The sequence below is a fragment of the Asterias rubens genome, chromosome 7 (assembly GCF_902459465.1).
Source record: "Asterias rubens chromosome 7, eAstRub1.3, whole genome shotgun sequence".
In the NCBI taxonomy this organism is placed as follows: Eukaryota; Metazoa; Echinodermata; class Asteroidea; order Forcipulatida; family Asteriidae; genus Asterias; species Asterias rubens.
In genome coordinates this window covers 14,399,264-14,419,701 of record NC_047068.1, presented here as the reverse complement: position 1 = coordinate 14,419,701, position 20,438 = coordinate 14,399,264, and the positions used below count along the sequence as shown (strand labels likewise).

General features: G+C 39.6%; 1 protein-coding gene across 1 annotated transcript; it reads right to left on the bottom strand.

Moving 5' to 3' along the window:
* Window positions 1-1,732: 1,732 nt before the first annotated feature.
* Window positions 1,733-18,572, bottom strand: LOC117292437 (sodium-independent sulfate anion transporter-like). Its single transcript, XM_033774473.1, has 16 exons — window positions 18,315-18,572; window positions 16,694-16,952; window positions 15,473-15,689; window positions 13,975-14,140; window positions 11,185-11,239; window positions 9,511-9,610; window positions 8,401-8,552; window positions 7,944-8,016; window positions 6,103-6,153; window positions 5,563-5,623; window positions 5,076-5,272; window positions 3,874-4,004; window positions 3,056-3,211; window positions 2,633-2,698; window positions 2,054-2,253; window positions 1,733-1,748 (listed from the first exon to the last, which is right to left on the bottom strand). The coding sequence occupies exons 2-16, from the start codon at window positions 16,907-16,909 to the stop codon at window positions 1,733-1,735; spliced, it is 1,857 nt and encodes a 618-aa protein (XP_033630364.1). The 5' UTR covers window positions 16,910-16,952; window positions 18,315-18,572.
* Between the last annotated feature and the right edge of the window lie 1,866 nt (window positions 18,573-20,438).

Genomic DNA, 20,438 nt, shown 5'->3' with positions numbered 1-20,438 from the left:
CAATGTGTTATGAAAAACAAAATACAGTTTGGCTAAATCTAAAATACAAAATCAAAAACACGCAAAACACAAGGTATTTGCTGTCAGTGACCGTCACTCATGCTTCTCCTATTCCTAAGTTGTTGACATTACCTGGTGAAGAGCGCCCTCTCTTGGTGATTGGCAGATAGTCTAAAGTTTCCCATTGGCCAGCATGAACACCAGCCCCAAAAATAAACATGCGCAAAATTTGAAAACCACCCAATTTTTTTTTAAAGAACCCGAGAAAGTAGTTCTCAAGAAAGGAGTATACAGTGCTTAATAAGGGAATCAATGTGCGGTGAAGAGGTTTTCAACTAGTGGTTTAATCCCAACGAGGCCTGGTTCTTGATAATTTTATCGAGACGAAGTCGAGGTAAATTATCAAGAACCAGACCTCGGCGGGTTAAAACCACTAGTTGAAAACCGATTCAACACACTTTGATTCCCAATCATAAATATCTTTTCGGTAAAAAAACATCAACACTTTGAGTCAAAAAGTAAAACAAATGCAAAAATTATAATTGTTCAATGATTTCTTTCAACACAACACCCCTCCAGCTATGAAATATGGTAAGGCCCTCCGCCGCCCTCGGTTAAACAACTCCTTATAAAGGAATGCTGTGCGCGTCGCGCGTATCGCGTGATGTGGCACAACTGTCCCGGCCGTTGCTCTCGACCAATAGGAATGAAGAAACTGTCTTATAATCACAGGTGCAAGCTGGCGTGTCACGCCCATGTTTCAACACTTTTTACTGGTCATAAACAAAGGTTTATACACACCCACGTGATGCGCTCTCCACCAATAGGAATAGCGAAACTGTATGAAGTATTTATGAATACACATTAGTGTAAGGGTAAAAACCAAACAAATCTTTATCTCGATGCAAATAATTAAAAAGAGCAAAATTACTGCTAATAAACTACCCAGGTCTTGAAAATAAAAGTAACTGCTCTTGAAATTATCAATAACTGCTCTAAAAAAATAGTGCTGTTGATAACAGTATTTCAGACCAGACACTGTTAATAAAAATATAATCTTGATTTCATATTTACATTATTTCAGATAAAACTACACTGATAAATAAACAAACTGCGTATTGCTACTTATACTTAGTCTAAATTAACCTCAGAAATAAGAAAACTTGTTACTAGTCTCTGCAAGATTACTTTATACTTGATATGCTTAAAAATCTTTAAAATATGTTTTGAAAAGATAAAATGGCTAAAATGGTTAGTGTGGTTTCATGTTTCGACCAAAGCAGAGTCATTCTTAGCCCTGGTAAGATGGCAGTTCCAAGACAGTGCATGGGGACCGATGTCTTACCCTGCTCAGTCTCAAAGGCAAAAACTGTTGCGAGTATATCATGTCTCCACAACTGTGGAATTGCCAACCTGTTTATTCTAAAACAATTATGTACAAAAAATGTACAAACAAATTTTTAAAAAGAGGTTAAGAGTAAAATCTGCCTTCGAAAGTAGAAGTAGCTGCTCTTAAAATCACAATTAACTGAAAATACATACAACTGCTCTCGGAAATAAAAACAACTGCTCTTAAAAGTAAAAATTTAACACAAAAATAGCTGCTCTTGTTGCCCTTAAAATATAAATTAACTGCCCTTCACAATTAGCATCTCACCAAATCAAGACTATTCTAGGTTGAAGAAAACATCGCCCAAGCTCACGGATTTGGATCCAACTTCAAACGACCGAATCAAAGGTATCCATTTCTGTAACGAGAAATAACAACCCAAGATCAACATGGTGTTATCGTTTTTGCCTTAAAGGCACTGGACATTGGTAATTACTCAAAATAATTGTTAGTATAAAATTACTTTGTAACAAGCAAGGGAGAGGTATCCGTTGATGTCACAATGACTAGAATATGTGTTGTCATTTAGGTACCGAGTCAGAATTCATGGTCGAAGACGTTAAACAAATGTTTTTATGAGAGAGATTGGCTGTGCCAGCTTGGTGTTTATATCCCCGTTTGAGTTTGCAGAGTTCCCTTGTTGGGTAGATCATATAAACAAACAAACAAACAAACAAACAGACAGACAAACAAACAAACAAACAAACAAACAAACAAACAAACAAACAAACACACTTACCGTCTGGATCAGTAGCTAGGTTTATTTGTGCTATTGGTGCCAGTGTCTGTACAGCCTCCTCAACCGAGTCATAAACAGCAAGATGTCTGATATCTGCCCGGTTTAACATTCTTCTTACTGCAGGCTGAAGGTGGTTAAAAGTCACAACTTGTGTGGTTTGTACTGTATTTAAAGTTGTCTGGACATGTTGTGAGGAACAACGTAACTAGGGGGGGGGGGGTCAACAATGTGTCCGTGCCCCGTCCCCACCGGCCTAATACTACATTTGTGTTGTATTTAGTACTCCATTTATTTATGGAAATTTGAGATTAAAAATCACCAAAATAACAAGTTATATCTTATGAGCTTTCGTGAACGTAAACGATTGTAGATCTTGTGACTGTCAACATGCACAGCGTTCTTTTTTTTTTTTAGATACCGCACCAATCAGAAGAAGTCCCGGTAATTATTTTACAAATAATTTTTACAAATAATCAGCCTCAACACTAATCCCAAATACTTACCCGCACATTGGCTGCTGCTATACGCTTCCCTCGTTTGTTGAAAGATTCGGCAGTTTCCCGAAGACCCTGGAAAATAAAAGTAACAAAGCGATGAGGGTAAACACGCCATAAATTCAACTGCTTTTGTTGTTTTCACATGTTTGTTTGTTTGTAAGATAATAATGAAACGACTGCAATAAACTGAGAGAGAAACAAAAAGTGGAAAAGTCTGGATGCTAACCGAGTAAAACCAAGTAAAACGAAGTAAAACAGACTGAAACTGAGTGAAACCGCTTACAAGAGAAATTTATTTTGTTGATTCCGAATTTTTTATATGGTAGAGTGATGGTCACAAGTTTGTTAAATTGGAGCAGAAGGGGGTTTCGCCACTGTCTATCAATCACGGGTAAACCATAGGGTAAGCCATAGGGCAAGTACACCAACCTCAACTATAGTGAAATCTATTCTGTTGATATAGTTCATATCAAGCACAATGGATGTTGTGATCTCTCGGTCCAGCAATGTCTGTAGAGGATCGGATGCAGGGTAGCGCAGCCCCTCCTTGTAGCACACTATGGGTACCGTATTCGTTCTATCCACCTGATAATGAAAAACAGAGTTTGTTTGTCTGTTTATTAATATACCTTATGCATTGACGTCATCCAGCGGCCATCTTAGTGGAAAAACGGTGACGAAACAATCGAAACGCACGTATTTGTACGCGCGGCGCACAGGATTGGCCAATGAACAACCTCCTCTTGATTTCTAGGTGAGGGCGCCCTACTAAAATGACTTCATGTGCATAAGGTCTATTTATGATCTTCACGTCCAGGGAACTCGGCAAACTCCTTACAAGGTGAACAGCCAATCTCTGTCATACAAACATGATTATGAGTCGCACAAGTCAAGAAATTGTGATAGGGTAACTTGTTCTAGTCATTGTGAAATCAGGGGTTAGCTTGGTAGAATTCTAACCCACAACCTTGTGGTTGCAAGTCCTGCAGTCCAACTTTGCAGTGAGACGATTGGTGCATACGTATACGTAGTGCAAGGAACGGTGGTTCTACTTATACAACTTTTTGGTGTTCCAACACGGCGGGGAAGCAACTTTACCAGGTTATAAGGTTACCAGCCTATACCATTCCAAATGCACTGTGGTTTCCTGTAAATACTAATAGCAGTCAGCACTCATTCTGCCTATAAAACAGCTTGATGAAATAGGGCTCAGAGGTCTAAAAAAAAAAATTCCACTTGTTATATACCTTAACAGAGGGTTTTGCATGGTGGAACGTTAACATGAGTAGGTCTACACCGATACCAATGATCGTCCCATACTCTACTCCGAGGTGAAGGGAAGGGAGAAACGTAGCCATTAATGTCAGCAATTCAAATTCTGCAAAAACAGAACAATATTGCATTATTTGCGAAAAAGATGTATACGTATAATACAGATTTTCTAATCCAAAACCTGTGTGGTTTAGTGTATAAATGAAGTTTCATATCTATCCCACAGTCGTACATTACAACGGAACTGCGTTGATTTACTAACGTACCGTTATACAGCATTCCACGTGGGGCTGAGTTTGAATTGTAAAGCAAAAGGGCGCGAAAGGAATGTATTCCATGCTGAGAATGGAACGATGCAATTTTGATGGCTAAGCCAAACTTTATCAGAAAATACATCTTTTGAAAACGCCCATACTCTCACGAGACCGTACAGTTCCGACACCTTGTTGCAAATGACAAACCCAGGAAAGGACCCGTTTAACAGTTGAATAGTATTAGTAGTCTTAAAGGCAGTGGACACTATTGGTAAAATTCTGAAACTAAATAATGTTTTCAAGGTGTGTTTATTGTGTGTCCTACAATAAAGTGGAAATGTTTTTCATGCGTATGAGCGCAGCGAAGGAGTATGAAACTCAACAAATGCACAAAATAAATAACTAAATTGAGCTCAATCGGTCATCAAAGTTGCGAGATAATAATGAAAGAAGAAAACACCCTTGTCACACGAAGTTGTGTGCGTTTGGATGGTTGATTACCTGAGGTATCGAAATCAAATTCGTGGAAAATTACTTCTTTCTCGAAAACTATGGCATTTCAGAGGGAGCCGTTTCTCACAATGCTTTATACCATGCCCTCTCCCCATTATTCGTCACCAAGAGAGGTTTTATCCCAATAATTATTTTGAGTAATTACCAATGGGAGACTTTCTGGGACGATAGAGGGCAGCAGACTTACCGGGTAAATCCATTGTTCTCAGAATTTTGCGCAGGTTCAGAACTACGTAAACAATGGAAATTTACCCGGTATGTCTGCTGCCACCTAGCGTTGGAAAGTCTCCCATAGTGTCCACTGCCTTTAAGTAAAATGCTTAGTCTTTACTCAAGGCGCATAGGACCAAAAAATACCCCGCACGTAATGGACACGGTATAAAAACATTTCATCATGCCATTACACTTACTGTTGATTCTCCAAAGGCAAATTGCGATCTGATAGTCAAACATGAAGACGACCGAGAAGATGATAACAGCAGCCAGAGCAGCTTTAGGGATGTAATTGAATGCTGGTGTGAGGAAGGCCAGAGCAAACAGGACCAGACCGCCCGTAAATACACCACCTAGTGGGGTCGCAACACTCGACTGGCTGTTGATTGCAGACCTGTTAGTAGACAATGGCAGCAGTAATTGTTTAGATACCATCCAGTATTTCTGTACTTGCACCAGCCAAAAAGGAACCCTTTTTTATCTCAAAATGGACTTGTAAATCTCTGGCATTAGAATGCAGAAAGTGATGGGCTCAATTCCCGTTTGAACACATTTTATAAAACCGTATAGAACTTGATGGTTCCCAACATGCCCAATCCCCACACGAATCAAACGGTTACTTTTTCCGGTCACTCCGACAAGATGAAAAACATTGAAATGGAACAACAGCTTTGATTTTGGTACCTTGAGAAACTCCCAGTTACAGGATATGCCGAAGCAAAAGAGCCTCCAAGGTTGCAGAAACCTGAAACAAAATTAAATCCAGACTTGAATCTCATTTCTGCTTTGTGTTCCATTCTTTACTGACCTCTTATAACAATGCTCCTATTGTGATGGGGAGACTAATTGGCTAGTACCAGGCCACCAATCATGTAATAAAGGGAGTCGGCTGTAGTGGTATACCTTCCCACTGTCGCTTTAAGAGTTTCAGGTTCGAATCCAGCCATGTGACTTAGTTTTATCTGGACTATTTTTCCAGTCCTGTGTAATGATGGAGATTCTCCATTTGCTGGTTTTTCTGAGACAACATCATCGTCTTTGCTGGGTTTCTTAATTGAACAACATTTTTGAGAATGTTTCTAATAATATACAATCACTTGGAGAATCCTTTAGCTGTATCCAGGCACTCAATAAATAACAAATAGTAAATAAATAAATATTGAGTGTTGTATCCCAAGTTCTATTTTGAAAAAAATTACGAAAATAAATTATATATCCTTTTACCGAGACAGATGAGCTCTTGGTTTGATTCCACCCGATAGCCATTTTGTCGAGCTGAGGAAGAAAAAACCCAAAAGTTATTAGTAAGTTTTCACATCTGCAGTGGAACCATTGCATGTGACGTCAAACAAGCTCAGCCAGTGCACCACTGAGGTCATTTTGAAAACTTATAATTGGTTTTAAGTTGCGATTGTCGCGTGCACGAAAGGACGTTTCCTAGGGAGGCCTCTTTTGCATGACGTCACAAGCCCTATACAGTCCCCTCCCGAGCTCGGCTGCCAGCCGGCCTCAGGTCGACCTACGATTTTCTTGCGCCCGCAACAAACCGTCGGCAACGTGCAGACAAAATATGCCCAGGTCACAAAAACTGAGAAATCGTGTGCCTGCGATTGGTTCCCGACCGTTGGGATCACGTCGTACAATTTAAAAGTGTTCTACTCTTGCGACTGTTAACTTTTTCGAGAGGTGACTGTTTCAGATTGTCTTAAAATAATCGCAGTTACGCTCAGGTCGTAAATAATCGCCGACTGAAAAATTCCTGATGATCTTAGCTCAGGCGCAGTGTGATCCTGAAAAGTCAGTCCCGACTGTTAAGTTTTTTGTTGACGCAAGGTCGACCTGAGGCCGGTGTCAGATGCAATTGTGTCCGCCATGCAATACTGTCCGCTCCGGACACTTTCGCATATGCAATCGTGTCCGGGACTATGCAAAAACCGTCCCGGCGGGCATGTACATGACTGCACATTATGTGCGCGCGTGAGCGAGCACGCATGCACTGAACCTACGTATATGCAGCATGAATATTCACTTGTTTTATGATTACAGCGAATACCCAACGGCCGAACATTTCCCAAGTCATTCATGACATGCACTTAGCTTGTAAAAAAACATGGCGAACGTGTTCCGTCGACCAAGGGCATTTAATTTAGTGCAAGGACGGTTTTGCACGGGGGCGGTCACAGCTGCATATGCAAATTTGTCCGGGTGGACACAATTGCATTATGCAGCAGCGTCCGGGCGGACACGATTGCATATGCAAAACCGTCCAGCGGACATTATTGCATAGTGTACTCCGGATAGTATTGCACAGAGGACATAATTGCATGCAAAAGTGGCCCGGAACGGACAGTATTGCATGGCGGACACAATTGCATCTGACACCCGCTATGAAGAGCTACCATTGACTAAGACTCTTGCGAAGCCGAGCATGATGTATTGTACATGTGCGCGCGTTGCCATTGTTTGACATCAAGGTGGTACAAAAGGTACTGTATATATTAACGACACTGTGGCCCTTTCGCAACCACAGTTTTGACTAGTTCCGCCCGCCTGTTTCTAGCGCCGTATCAAAGTTTTCAAAACAACTGACGAAGCCAGGCTGGCTCACATAGTAGCGGCAAAGACCCAACGGAAGGTGACGAACGTGAAAATCCCAAAACAGTGGCGGCAAAAACACGCGAATGATAATTTCGTCCGTCTGCGGTCGCTAGCGGATTCGTCAGCGACAATATTGACGGCAACACACGCTGATTGGCGGCAAATTCAAAATTCATTTTGCCTAGTTGGAGATCAAGCACGAAGCCTTCGTTTCCAAAAGGGCCTAAAGGACATCACAAATTAAACCAGGTGTGCGAAGGAAGATTGACAGCAAATGTCTTGCTTGAAAAAATACTTTTCTGAAGCCAATAATATAACCAAAGAAGGAGTTATTTTAATCTGTAAATTGTAAGTGAAATAACTTTCTCCCCTAAACATCAAATGAAGACTGAGACTGGACGGGAGTCCGATCCCTTTTTCGTGTTAAAATTAGAGTTGATATTTGAAATTTTGGTATATAAACTCACCAAATCCTTTAGCGATTGCAATGCTTTCAAGGAATCCAATGAGGGGAATAATAGCCAGGCCAGCCCGTAGATGCTGTTTAGAGAGAACAGACAATTATTTTCCATTTACCGACACTTGGAATGGATCGTACACGTCTCGCGCGTAATATAAACTGGTGCTGAAGTGCCTCCTTCTCCACGTCATAGTCCGTAAGGATAGAGGCCGCATGGGTATCATCTATACCAGGAGCCGGTAGAGCAGAATGCACTACCTTCCAAACTTTTTACGAAGCAAATAATGGTTGTGCCGCATGGGCGGGCACGTGTCATGACCATAGGCCGGTAATGAAAGACCAGCTCGGATCACAGAACAGCCAGATCAGAAATGCATTGGTTGATAGTCCTGATCCTCGGATCAGGACAGATTATTTTAGAGTAAATTTACATACATTTAATATGCTATGATGCAGCAACTTACCGTAAATATACCATCTGCTTGGAAATCCGGAACTGCAAAGGATGGTAGACCCGACGAAACATTACCAGTAATAGTTAATTCACCATCATAACCATAATTATCCAGAGTAAAGGATACACCTGAAGCAAGCACAACCACGACAGCATTGCGTCCTGGAACAAAACAAAGTATTAAGAGTCATCCTATGAGTTCAGCTTGGGAATGGTATTGATACATCATCACTGCAGAAATTGGGGTGTTAAAGACAGTGGACACTATTGTTAATTGTCAAAGACTAGCCTTCACAGTTGGTGTATCTCAACATATGCATAAAATAACAAACCTGTGAAAATTTGAGCTCAATCGGTCATCGAAAGTGCGAGATAATAATGAAAGAAAAAAACCATTGTCACACGAAGTTGTGTGCGTTTAGATGGTTGATTTCGAGACCTCAAGTTCTAAATCTGAGGTCTCGAAATCAAATTCGTGGAAAATTACTTCTTTCTCGAAAACTGTGGCACTTCAGAGGGAGCCCTTTCCCACAAAGTTTTATACCATCAACCTCTCCCCATTACTCGTTACCAAGTAAGGTTTTATGCTGATAACTATTTTGAGTAATTACCAATAGTGTCCACTGCCTTTAAACTGTGTGTTGTCACAATAGATACAGAAGAGGGTGTAGAGTAGGATATCAATGAATATGACTCCTCTCGATAACGGTTTAGTTAGTGGTTAGCTGATATTCCATCTAAGAAATTGGGCACATGACGGAAGTACTTGATGATAACAGTGTAGTTTTTCAGCTTTGACATTATCTGCAGTGGCGACTTCTTATTATGGAGATTCGATGTGCCGGGGACCCTATAGGAACAGCAGACTAATGTACGTAAACAAATTCTCGGAATGTGCGCATGCAAGAACTACGTCTTATTTCCAGTCTCCTTTTACTCTATGCTTAAAGGTACTATCTCGTTGCATCTGTCTAAAACAATTAACTTTTTTAGACACGGAGGTATATTCCTTTGACCCGCTTGAAATGGTCAGCTGTAAAATGTTCACGTAAAATAAGCTCTGTGATTGACCACGTGTAATGGGGTGGGGGTGGGGGTTAGAAGGGGGTACAAACTTAACCTGTGCCGAGAATCCAGAGGGCCTTCCATTTTGCTTTCTGTAACCATGGAGATGAGCTGGTCATCTGGTTAATGATGTGCTGACTTTTGTTCTTGGCCAACTAAACAAACGACAACAATGCGTTTTTAGTTTCCCCGTCAATAAAAAAAATTGCAAATCAAATAATTATACGTATTGGAAAATAGCAAGTTGAGGACGACTCACATATGAATACAACCTTTCATTGACGATCATGAAGATGAAGATGGCGACGGTAAAAGAGTGACGTTGACATCAGTGACAATGACAATGACGCTATGGTGTAAGAGACTACGACGATACCACATTCCCTGGGACAAGGATTTATGGAGAGATTCTGACAGTGACTGGTGATGAGATGGTGACATTGTGCGGGGGTGTATGTGACGACGGTGACGCTGATGGAAATGACAAAGATAATGGTATTGTGATTGTGACATTGATGAAGATGCCTTTAAAGGTCTGGGGTACTTTTTGTAACACAAAACACAATGTACACAGGTTAATTACATTAAACTTACACTTAACTTATACAGTTTGAAAAGAATGATAGTAGAAAGCGTCCCTTAAAATATTGCTTGCTGAGGTGCTGAAGTTTTTGAGAAATGAGTATAAAGCAATGTTACCAAAGCACCTCAGTAAGTAAATATTGCGGGAGGCTTTCTACAATCATTATCTTCAAACAGTGTAAGTTTAGAGACGCTTTACACTATGGTCAATGTCAGTTGGTCGTCGAAGTTGCGAGATAATAATGAAAGGAAAAACACCCTTGTCACACGAAGTTGTGTGCTTTTAAATGCTTGATTTCTAGACCTCAAAATCTCATTCTGAGGTCTCGAAATCAAATTCGTGGAAAATTACTCCTTTCTCGAAAACTAAGTTACTTCAGAGGGAGCCGTTTCTCACAATGTTTTATACTGTCAACCTCTCCCCATTACTCGTTACCAAGTATGGTTTTATGCTAATAATTATTTTGAGTAATTACCAATAGTGTCCACTGCCTGTATCTATGGGCTTTGTGTTTTGTGTTACAAGAGGTACTTAAATCCTTTACATGTTATTTTTTAATGAACTAGCGCCGTGTGACAGGGATTTCGGACTTATTTTAATTTAAAAAAAAAACATAATGTAAAACTCGCTATGCAAGGGATTCTTGTGAAATCTGAGTCAAACCAACATAGTGATAAAAAAAAACAAGATTGTTGAAAAAAAAAATGCGGTACACAAAGCATCATATATCATAGTTACAAGTATTCTACATGCCTCCATCTTGTAAGTGACTTGTTTATTAGTAGGCCCCGGGAGTCCCGAGATTCATATTTTGAAGGTGGCGTTTGTTAAACCATGGAAGGGAAGACATTTTACATGCCAACAAAAGTTTTTATTTGATTTGATACTTCTTATGAAGCAGAGAGTCTTTAAAAATATTTTTCAGTATTTTAGTTTGAGATTGTTGAAAAAAAGAATGCGGTACACAAAGCATCGTATATCATAGTTTATATCATAGTTTATATTTGATTTGATACTTCTTATGAAGCAGAGAGTCTTTAAAAATATGTTTCAGTATTTTAGTTTGAGCATTGATGCATAAATGGGGAAATTGTGGTGCGACCGTAGTGCAAGGGGGGGGGGGGGGTATCCCTATAGCTAACTCACCCTTAACACAATCAACACAATAATGCAGCTGAATCCTAGAGTTGCATCTTGCCATCTAAGCAACAGGAGAAACACACAGCCATTCAATTATTATCAAATCAGTCAATATTTTATTACAATTCAGATTCACTCAATGGACCCTTCCCATGAAATATGCTTATCACATTCACGCATGCGTACAGACCCTATAGGTTGGCAAACGCCATAGACCTCATCGCAAATACCAATGCGCAAGCGCAGACTGTTGAATGAGGTTTATTGTGGGATAGATATGGATCAAATTTGGATACCAGCTGGACCACAATGCACCCAATTCCAAGCTTTACGCGCGCGCCCCGGTATTTGCGAAAAGGTCTATAGAGTTTTGCACTAAGCAGACGCGCAATTGCGTCTACGTCACGCACCCATTAGCCGTGTACAAAACAGCGCGATGTTCCCTTATTTTGCCAACCAAAACGTTAGTGTGCACGCGCTATGTGCAATTTACATATTTCATGGGAAGGGTCTTTTGGGTTCGGTTTGACCCGTTTCAATAGGAGACTTTCCAACGCTAGGTGGCAGCAGACATACCGGGTAAATTTCCATTGTTTACGTAGTTCTGAACATGCGCATAATTCTGAGAACAATGGATTTACCCGGTAAGTCTGCTGCCCTCTATCGTCCCAGAAAGTCTCCCATTGAATACATAGAGCTATATATATTGACTAGAGCGCTAACTTGCTCTGCGTTTTGAAGCCACCCTGGGCGCAGACATGTTTGATGTGTTGCGTGAACTCGGAATTTTAAGAGAACACACATTGCCGCGATTATTTTACATTCTGCGTGTGCGTATACGTACGCAGCTGTCCACTCGCGTACGTCCGCGCTACGAAAACCGTAACTTCGACTTGGTTGCCGTACTAAAAAAAGGTAAACGCGCCTTTTAATCATGACGCACATGACGCTCGCAGTTTGTGCGCTGATCAGCAGATTTTGCGTTCACATTTGCTGTTTTTTTTGCTTCGATGGCACATAAAAAAGAACAGACGCACGATCATGCAAATAGCCGTACAATTGCCGTACAAAATTTCAAGCTTTTGTATTGGTGTGTACATAAACATGGATGCGCCCACACGGCTTCAAAACCTTGCGTGTATAACGGGGTGTTAGCGCTCTAGTCAATATATATAGCTCTGTGATTGAATATTACTGGGGGTTCTAAATGGCGAGGTGACCTCATATTGCGTAAACAATAGTGGGCCTAAATGCAAATATCAAAACTAAAAATACACTATGCCGTGTTTCACATGGTTGAACATTTGGAACAATAATTTTGTAAAGGCCCCCAATGTAGATTTTGTTATATCGCCGAAACTCTTGAGCAGTTATGGCCTTGCGAGATCCGTAATTGAAATACACGTTCTGAGAGACGTTACCGACACAGTTATGTTTCTCAGATTCAAACTTTGGGGATGATAACTGATATCTTTTTTCATAAAAAAAACCATTTATATAGCGCCAAATCCATTAAAAATGCTCCCAGGCGCTTTACAAGAAAATTTTAACCACAAAAACAAAATAATTAATAAAAGGTTCAAAATAAGATTCATAAAATATGATCATAAAACAATAAAGATACATGTACAAGTAAAAACACATTTGGTTAATCAAACACATTTGTTTAAAGCCACCGAAACATTTTTGATCCAGTAAAAAAAAATATATTCTAGGCCGATCAGGCTGCTGTTCTTCTAACCAAATAAGTTTCTATATTTTTATTGCCATTTATTTCAAGAGTGATTATAGCACACCTTAAGAAAGCAAGTTCGTGTCGAACTCGTGTTTTACACGTACATCATTGTATTTCTAACGGCGAGCTCCCTTGCATTGTACATATTATTTACGTCATGCTTGCTGACAAACATCCGGAAACTTTTTCTTCAAAATAAATAAATTCTTGTAATATTGTTTTTCTTTTCTTTCTAATCTCGTCATTGTTAGCTTTTGCAGATAGTGTTCATTTTTAGTTCATAACGTCATTACTATTTTCCTTGACTTCTGTATGTTTACCATTGAACATGGTAAGGGACTTTCCCGTCACGTGTAAGCATTCAAACATGATCACATTGTAAAGGCTTGGTTATCAAGACAAGGTAAACACTGAATACAGTGTTTACTTTTCCAACTGCAGAAAATACAATGAACGACGTGCGATATCCATTATGTTTAACAGTGACCTTCCTGACCCGGAAGTTATCAGGCCCCTGGGTAGGCCTACCCGGTATTCTGCATGGTCCAGGGTGATTTTAGAGGGGTTGGTTCCAATGCGGCGTTAATAGTAATAATAATAAGCAGTTCTTATTTTTCACATCCTTTTTTATGTTGTTTTTCTATTATCGATCTAGCCTGAACATCGGACGTCACATCTCGAGGCCCGTGAAAAACCTGCTAAGCACAGGAAAATCTTGCTTAGCAAGAACAGGTTACCAGCCAACATTCCATAAGTTTACATTGTTGCGACTGGTGCCCCACTCATTTTGTGCTTAGCAGAGAAATCTGTCAAGCAGTATTTTATGCTAAGCAGCTTTTTGAAATTGGGCCCCGGCACATTTCCTAGTTCTGCTTATTAGCACCGAGCGGTCGGGGCTGTGGATACAAACTCTGTGTAAGTGATGAGGGTTTGATAATCACCTTTGACCTCGCATCATTTCACATTTACGGAGATTTGCAGTTAAATTCGACAAACATCATACAAGCCTGTTCTTTTCCTTGCGGATAAGGACATGCATCGGGGACCAGTCTAATGTTTACCTTGTTTCACCGATGTTGTTCACTAAGTTAAGGAAGTCATACGTAAAAACATCTGAGTGGAACTGTATGCCGAGAATGTTTTTGATTTGACCAAAGCCGATAGTCACCGCTGAAGCTGACGTGAAGCCAGATATAACCACTGATGAAATGTAGTTTGTTACAAACCCTAGACGGGGAAAACAAATCTTAAACTTAATTTATAAACTCAAAAACTGTGTATCTCTTATCTTAAAAAATAAGTAAACGTTTCTTGATTTTTTGCCACTTGACATTTTTATTCTAAATCATGTAAAATATTAATTCTTAAAACCACCATTTTGCAGTGAACCCCTTTTGTACATAAATTGATTTACCACATGCTTTACAATTACACAGGAGTAACAAAATAACTTATTAATAGAACCAATTCTGTCTGATATAGGTAGGGTCGTATTGGGTCATGGTTGGTTTTAACGTAATGCAGATTTTAAGGCCAAATTATGAAGGAATATACACTAAAAGTAACCTTTGAAAGTTCCATCTGAATAGTAGCTTAGCCCTGGCGGCCTAACACTTTCGTATTGTACTACAGAGGAAGAGTCCTATATAGGGCTAACAAGAAACTGTCATAAGGGTATTTTCATCAAGAACTTGGAGTACGTCAAAGGTTTAGCGAGGTGAGATAGTAGCTGTACTTGTTAAGAAAACAGCAAGAAACTGTCACAAGGGTATTTTCATCAAGAACTTGGAGTACGTCAAAGGTTTAGCGAGGTGAGATTGTAGCTGTACTTGTTAAGAAAACAGCAAGAAACTGTCACAAGGGTATTTTCATCAAGAACTTGGAGTACGTCAAAGGTTTAGCGAGGTGAGATAGTAGCTGTACTTGTTAAGAAAACAGCAAGAAACTGTCACAAGGGTATTTTCATCAAGAACTTGGAGTACGTCAAAGGTTTAGCGAGGTGAGATAGTAGCTACTTGTTAAGAAAACAGAAAGAAACTGTCTCAATGGTATTTTCATCAAGAACTTGGAGTACGTCAACAGTTTAGCGAGGTGAGACAGTCGGTAGGCCGGCCTACCAGACAACTGCATCTCTGGCCGCAGCATTCACAAACGGTTTTCTGTTTTTGGTTATTCGGGGAAGAAAGGCGGGAGGGGTAAGGGTATTATTAACAATTAGATTTTTATCATGGAACGACCATCTTGATTTTCTCATTTATTCAAATAAATGTAACCAAATCGAGGCTGGTCTTTTTTATACGATGAATATTTAGCATCGAGGATACAGGGAGCATGACCGAAGGCAGAATGAACTGTGCTCATTTTCGATACCTTAAGTAGACCCATGACAAAACTTTAAAAAAGGAAAACAAAAGGACTCCATACAGTGAAATTTTAAAGACTTGGTTGCTCCACAAAGAAATTTGTGTATACGGGAAACTATTCAAAGGCAGTGACAAAGGAAACATAAAAAAATGCTCCATAAGGATTAATTTCTTTAGAATGTGTGTCAATACTAACCTAAGTGTAAGATTCCCATAGCAATCTGAATGACACCAGCAAAGAACGCTAATAAGACAGCGTACGTCGGATCGTTCAAGTCGGCCCCAGTACTAAGCGGTCTGCCGTAGTCGGCCACTAGCAATGACATGATTGCTGTAGGGCCGACTGTGACATCTTTCGACATGCCGAATATGCAGTACACGAAACAACCCATAAAAGCCGAGTACAGACCATACTATAAGAAATAAACAAAATAAATATATATGTTTTAATTTCAGATGTTATAAGTAGAAAAGTTTGAAACTTTGCATGGTGGAAAATGGAAATATGATAATAGGGTTTGCGGACAAAAATGGTGTTACATGATGTCTTTCTCCAGAAGACGATCAGAGCATACTGGTCGAAACGTCGAGTATAAACCAACGTTTTTTTTCTTTATTTTTCAGAACGACCCCAACTCATTTAGAGATTATCATTACAATAAAAAAAGTAAAGGTTTTCCCCGGTTAATTTCAGCAAAAAAAAAGTTAAATTTCGTTAACACTATGCATCAAAATTCATTTCCCCCTATCCACTCAAACTAGGGTTTTCTTTTGAGCTATTAATGCATTCCATTTCGTTTTCGTGTGTACACATGATTTTGTTTTTCTCGTTCGGATTTTGTTCAGCCATTCTATATTCAGCTATTCAAGAAGACTACAATTTAGACCATTCTTAGATAATGAAGTTGAATAGTTGACGATGCCAGCTCTCTTGCTGCTGGCTTTTACGAAATCAGTCTTGCGGCCTTTTAGATTTGAATGATCTCATGCATTGATCAGTGAATGCTAAACTAGTGAAATTGAATCATTCCTTTTTATTGTTGAATGATGATTCAACCGACAATTCACTTCTACTATATATTTCTTTTTGGAGTCTTAAAGGCACAGGACCTCAAAATAATTGTTAGCTTAAAAACTTACTTAGTAATGAGCGATGGAGAGCTGTGATAAAACATGGTGAGAAACGGGTCCCTCTGTAGTAACAATGTTTAGGGGAAAGAGGTGAAAGCACACAAAGTTGTACAACAAGGGTGTTTTTCCCTTCACTATTTTCTTGCAAAACCTCGACGGACCATTTAAGCCCAAATGTTCTTAGGTTTGTTATTTTTCGCAGATAATTGGAACACACCAAGTGAAAAGGTGTACAGTGCCTTTTAATTGTTGAGGGGGAGAAGGGGAGGGGTGGAGCTAGACTTACCACTAGGGGAAGCTTGGCTATGTTCGCATAGGCAAGCCCCTGTGGGATCACAGTTAGCCCAACGGTCAATCCAGCTATGACGTCATTGATGATGTTGTTCGGTCTGTATTTTGGCAGCCATCTTGTTATAGGGAATCTGTCTCTCCATGTATCTAAGGAGAAGACGTAGTCCTTGACAGCACTTGTCATCTTCTCTCGATAACGACCAGGTGGCATGATTACCAATCTTTGTGTCTTCCACTTTATCCCTAAGAATTACCTGTAGATTGCACACAGTGAATATTGTTTTAAGACACTATTCAGGCACTGAACACTATTGAGATTCGTCAGCAACAGGAATATGCCCCCATCTCATACAAAGCCCCCTGGCCGTTTCTTTGCGCAGATTTTTCATCATTTTGTCGTAATATTTATGTGACCACTTTTCTTACAAAATCTAGTAATAGGTTTCCCCGGCCAATTTAAGTAAACAAAAAATTCAATTTTATTAACACGCATCCACGCATGTTTCCTAAAGCCACTGAAATGTGAGATTTTTTCAGAAAAATACATTTATTCTCGTTTTCGTGCACATATCCCCGTTATTTGTCTCATTCAGATTTGTTTCAGTCATTTTTTTTTCATTTTTTTTTCACTTTGATCATTCTTGAGTTGAAGTTCTGCTACCTGCTTCACCCTTGATGGAATTGAATGGTTGACAAGCTCTTGCTGCTGCATGGCTTTGTGGAATTGAATGAGTTTTGCGGCCGAATGAAATTGAATTAAATAACGCCAAACTTGGGGAAAATTCCCCCTTTTGACTGTTGAATGCTATTTCAACAAAACAAAATTGAAATAGCCTGTGTTAAGTTGATTTGATTTTTGTTAAAATTTAACGACGAAACCCAGGCTACAATTAAGAAGTATTGCTCTTCGGTGCAAGCAAAGGAACTCATTGATGCTGCAACTTCGTTTTCGAGGTTTAGGGTCATACTGGTTATTATTTTTGTGTAAACTGTAACGCTATTGAGAAAGGCTTATACACTTTCTATTATTTTTTTATAAGTCCCTTGTTTGTCTTTTCAGCTCAAACAAGATCGTCAACAACTTGCAAAAGGTCCCATATCACACAACGCCCCTTACCTTTTCTCCGCACCTTTTGCCCAGATTTGCCATTATTTCTTGATAATAGATATGAAACCCCCTTTTCACACCAAAGCTTACAAATAAATATTTAAACATTACAGGTTCATTTTCAACTACATCTTCAAATATTATTTCACTTTTTTGGGGAGTAATTTATAGCAACTTTTCTTGTATTCAACATGTTAAAATAATGGTGCTGTTTTATTTCATAAAATATTTCAGGGAGACGTGCACAAACCCAGCTGAAATGAGGCGGGAATGTAGATGTCTACCCCTTGTTGCTCAATGACAACATTGTTTGATACATTTTAAAAATGTATAGCCTGAGAAAATTAGATATTTTCGTAAAATTGGAGCATGTTTTTCACAGTTTGGAGGAGAAATGGTAAATAAAATGTTTGCTTTAAAATCTTTCGTTAGCAATCTTCAGAAATTTGAAAGTAACAAACAAATAACAGTTAATCATAAACCTGTTTTCAATAGGATTCTTACTTACCCTCCACGTAAAGAACTAAATAAACGGCTGTCAAAATTTCTTCACAGTAGCTTCCAATTCGCTGGACCTTCTGCTTGTTTTAACACCGAGTGATTTATCTAACTGTAATGTAAAATCTCGATTTGCGGCAGTTTTATTAGAAAGGACAGCAATAATTGATTGAGGCCGTTGGTGTCCTCATGGTTGAACGTTCAAACTAAGAATGATAACACCGGTGTGGCGGTTTCAACTTTTAGCTGTGTTCAGTTTTCCAAATGACCAAATACGGTAGCATTACGTCATGCGATGCCTGCGCACAGCAAGCGAAAGTAGTCCATTTTTAGTGCCGTATTGAGTCATCCGTTACCCTCCGGTAGCTGTCATGGCGGCGTCCACGAGTCGAGTACAACTAGCGGCAAACGCGTGGATCGTATGAGTTGTTTTTTATGCAAGCAGAGTGTGACCTGCCTAAAGTTGTACCCATGAATACATGTAAAGATGGGGCAAGAGATTATATGACGACACAGAAAAGAATCGTAATATAAACAATTTGGGGTCACTGCTGAAAGAACTACATGACTCGCCAGGGTACTCGCGGCGGTATCTGACAGGTCTCCCGGAAAACTGAACACGCCGGAAAGCTAAAACCGTTCGAACAACGTGCTGATATGTCCGACTACGTCACCCGGAAAACTGAACACGGCGGAAGACTGAAACCGCCACACCGGTATACAGGGGAAGCGTATTCTAAACAACTTTTAAAACACTCAGACGCAGCTGTGGTGGTTTGTAGGAGGCATAATCACACCCCCTTTTGCTATGTATTTAATTATTTCTCCTTTTGAGTGGTCAACACAATTAATATTGAGCTGTTTCCTTATTATTCAGCCAAAGGTGCCTGCTATTAATATCTACGGGGGAGCCCCTTATAGCCATGAGTGTTTACATAAACACGGATACCATTACTGGAAATCATGGCTGTTATCAAAGCGTGTGAACAGAACAGCCCACCCCAGGTATTGCACACATCTAAAACACTTCCGGGTCCGGGTCAGTAACTTCAGGGTCAGAAATTGACCCGGATTCCGAATCCAAGGGCCTGACCCATTTCTATTTTCAGGCTGATCCTGAAAGTTGCTTTAAAAATGGGATTTTAACTCAATTCTGTGCGCGTCAGTTTGACTCTTTTTTGTGTCATTTTGACACACAGAATCCCGGTCATCTTTGTCTCGGGTCAGGCTCCATGGGGCCCAAATTAATGTTAACATAACTAAAACAAGGCTGGAAAAATCATATTTTATAGTATAATTGGCTTTTCGTCATTGATTTGTATGTGTATTATTTGTGTACATAAGAAGAATTACAAAGTGCACTTGACATGTCACACGAGGCAACATGCAACAGTTCCAGGCAACCTGAAACAATATAATTCAGTTACAAACTGCAGTTTCATTTTGAGTACAGCTTGCTATAAAACAACAATCATCTCCTCAGTTTTGCAGCCGATTTCACGAAACGCTAGGATTAATCCTATCTCGAGTTAGGACGAGTCGAACTATGTCCTAACTTACGATGGGTTCAATACGTTACGTCTTTGGAGTACGGAACTTAACTCGTCTTAAGATTTCACAAAGTTAGGACGATGAGTTACTCATCCTAACTTAGGACTAGCCACACGTGTTTTTTTTTTATATCTCCTAGGACTAGTCCTAACTCTTTGTGAAATCAGCCAATCAAAGGCTGTGCTGCCAAATTTCCTTCTCATTATACAGGGGGGTTATTGACCCAAACGGTTGCCTGAAAAATTGCACTTATAGTGTGACCATATTATTGCCTTTTAAGGCTTAAAGGCAGTGGACACTATTGGTAATTACTCAAAATAATTATTAGCGTAAAACCTTTCTTGGTGACGAGTAATGGGGAGAGGTTGATGGTATAAAACATTGTGAGAAATGGCTCCCTCTGAAGTGCCATAGTTTTCGAGAAAGAAGTAATTTTCCACGAATTTGATTTCGAGACCTTAAACGCACACAACTTCGTGTGACAAGAGTATTTTTTTTTTCTTTCATTATTATCTCGCAATTTCGATGACCGATTGAGCTCAAATTTTCACAGGTTTGTTATTTTATGCATATACTGAGATAC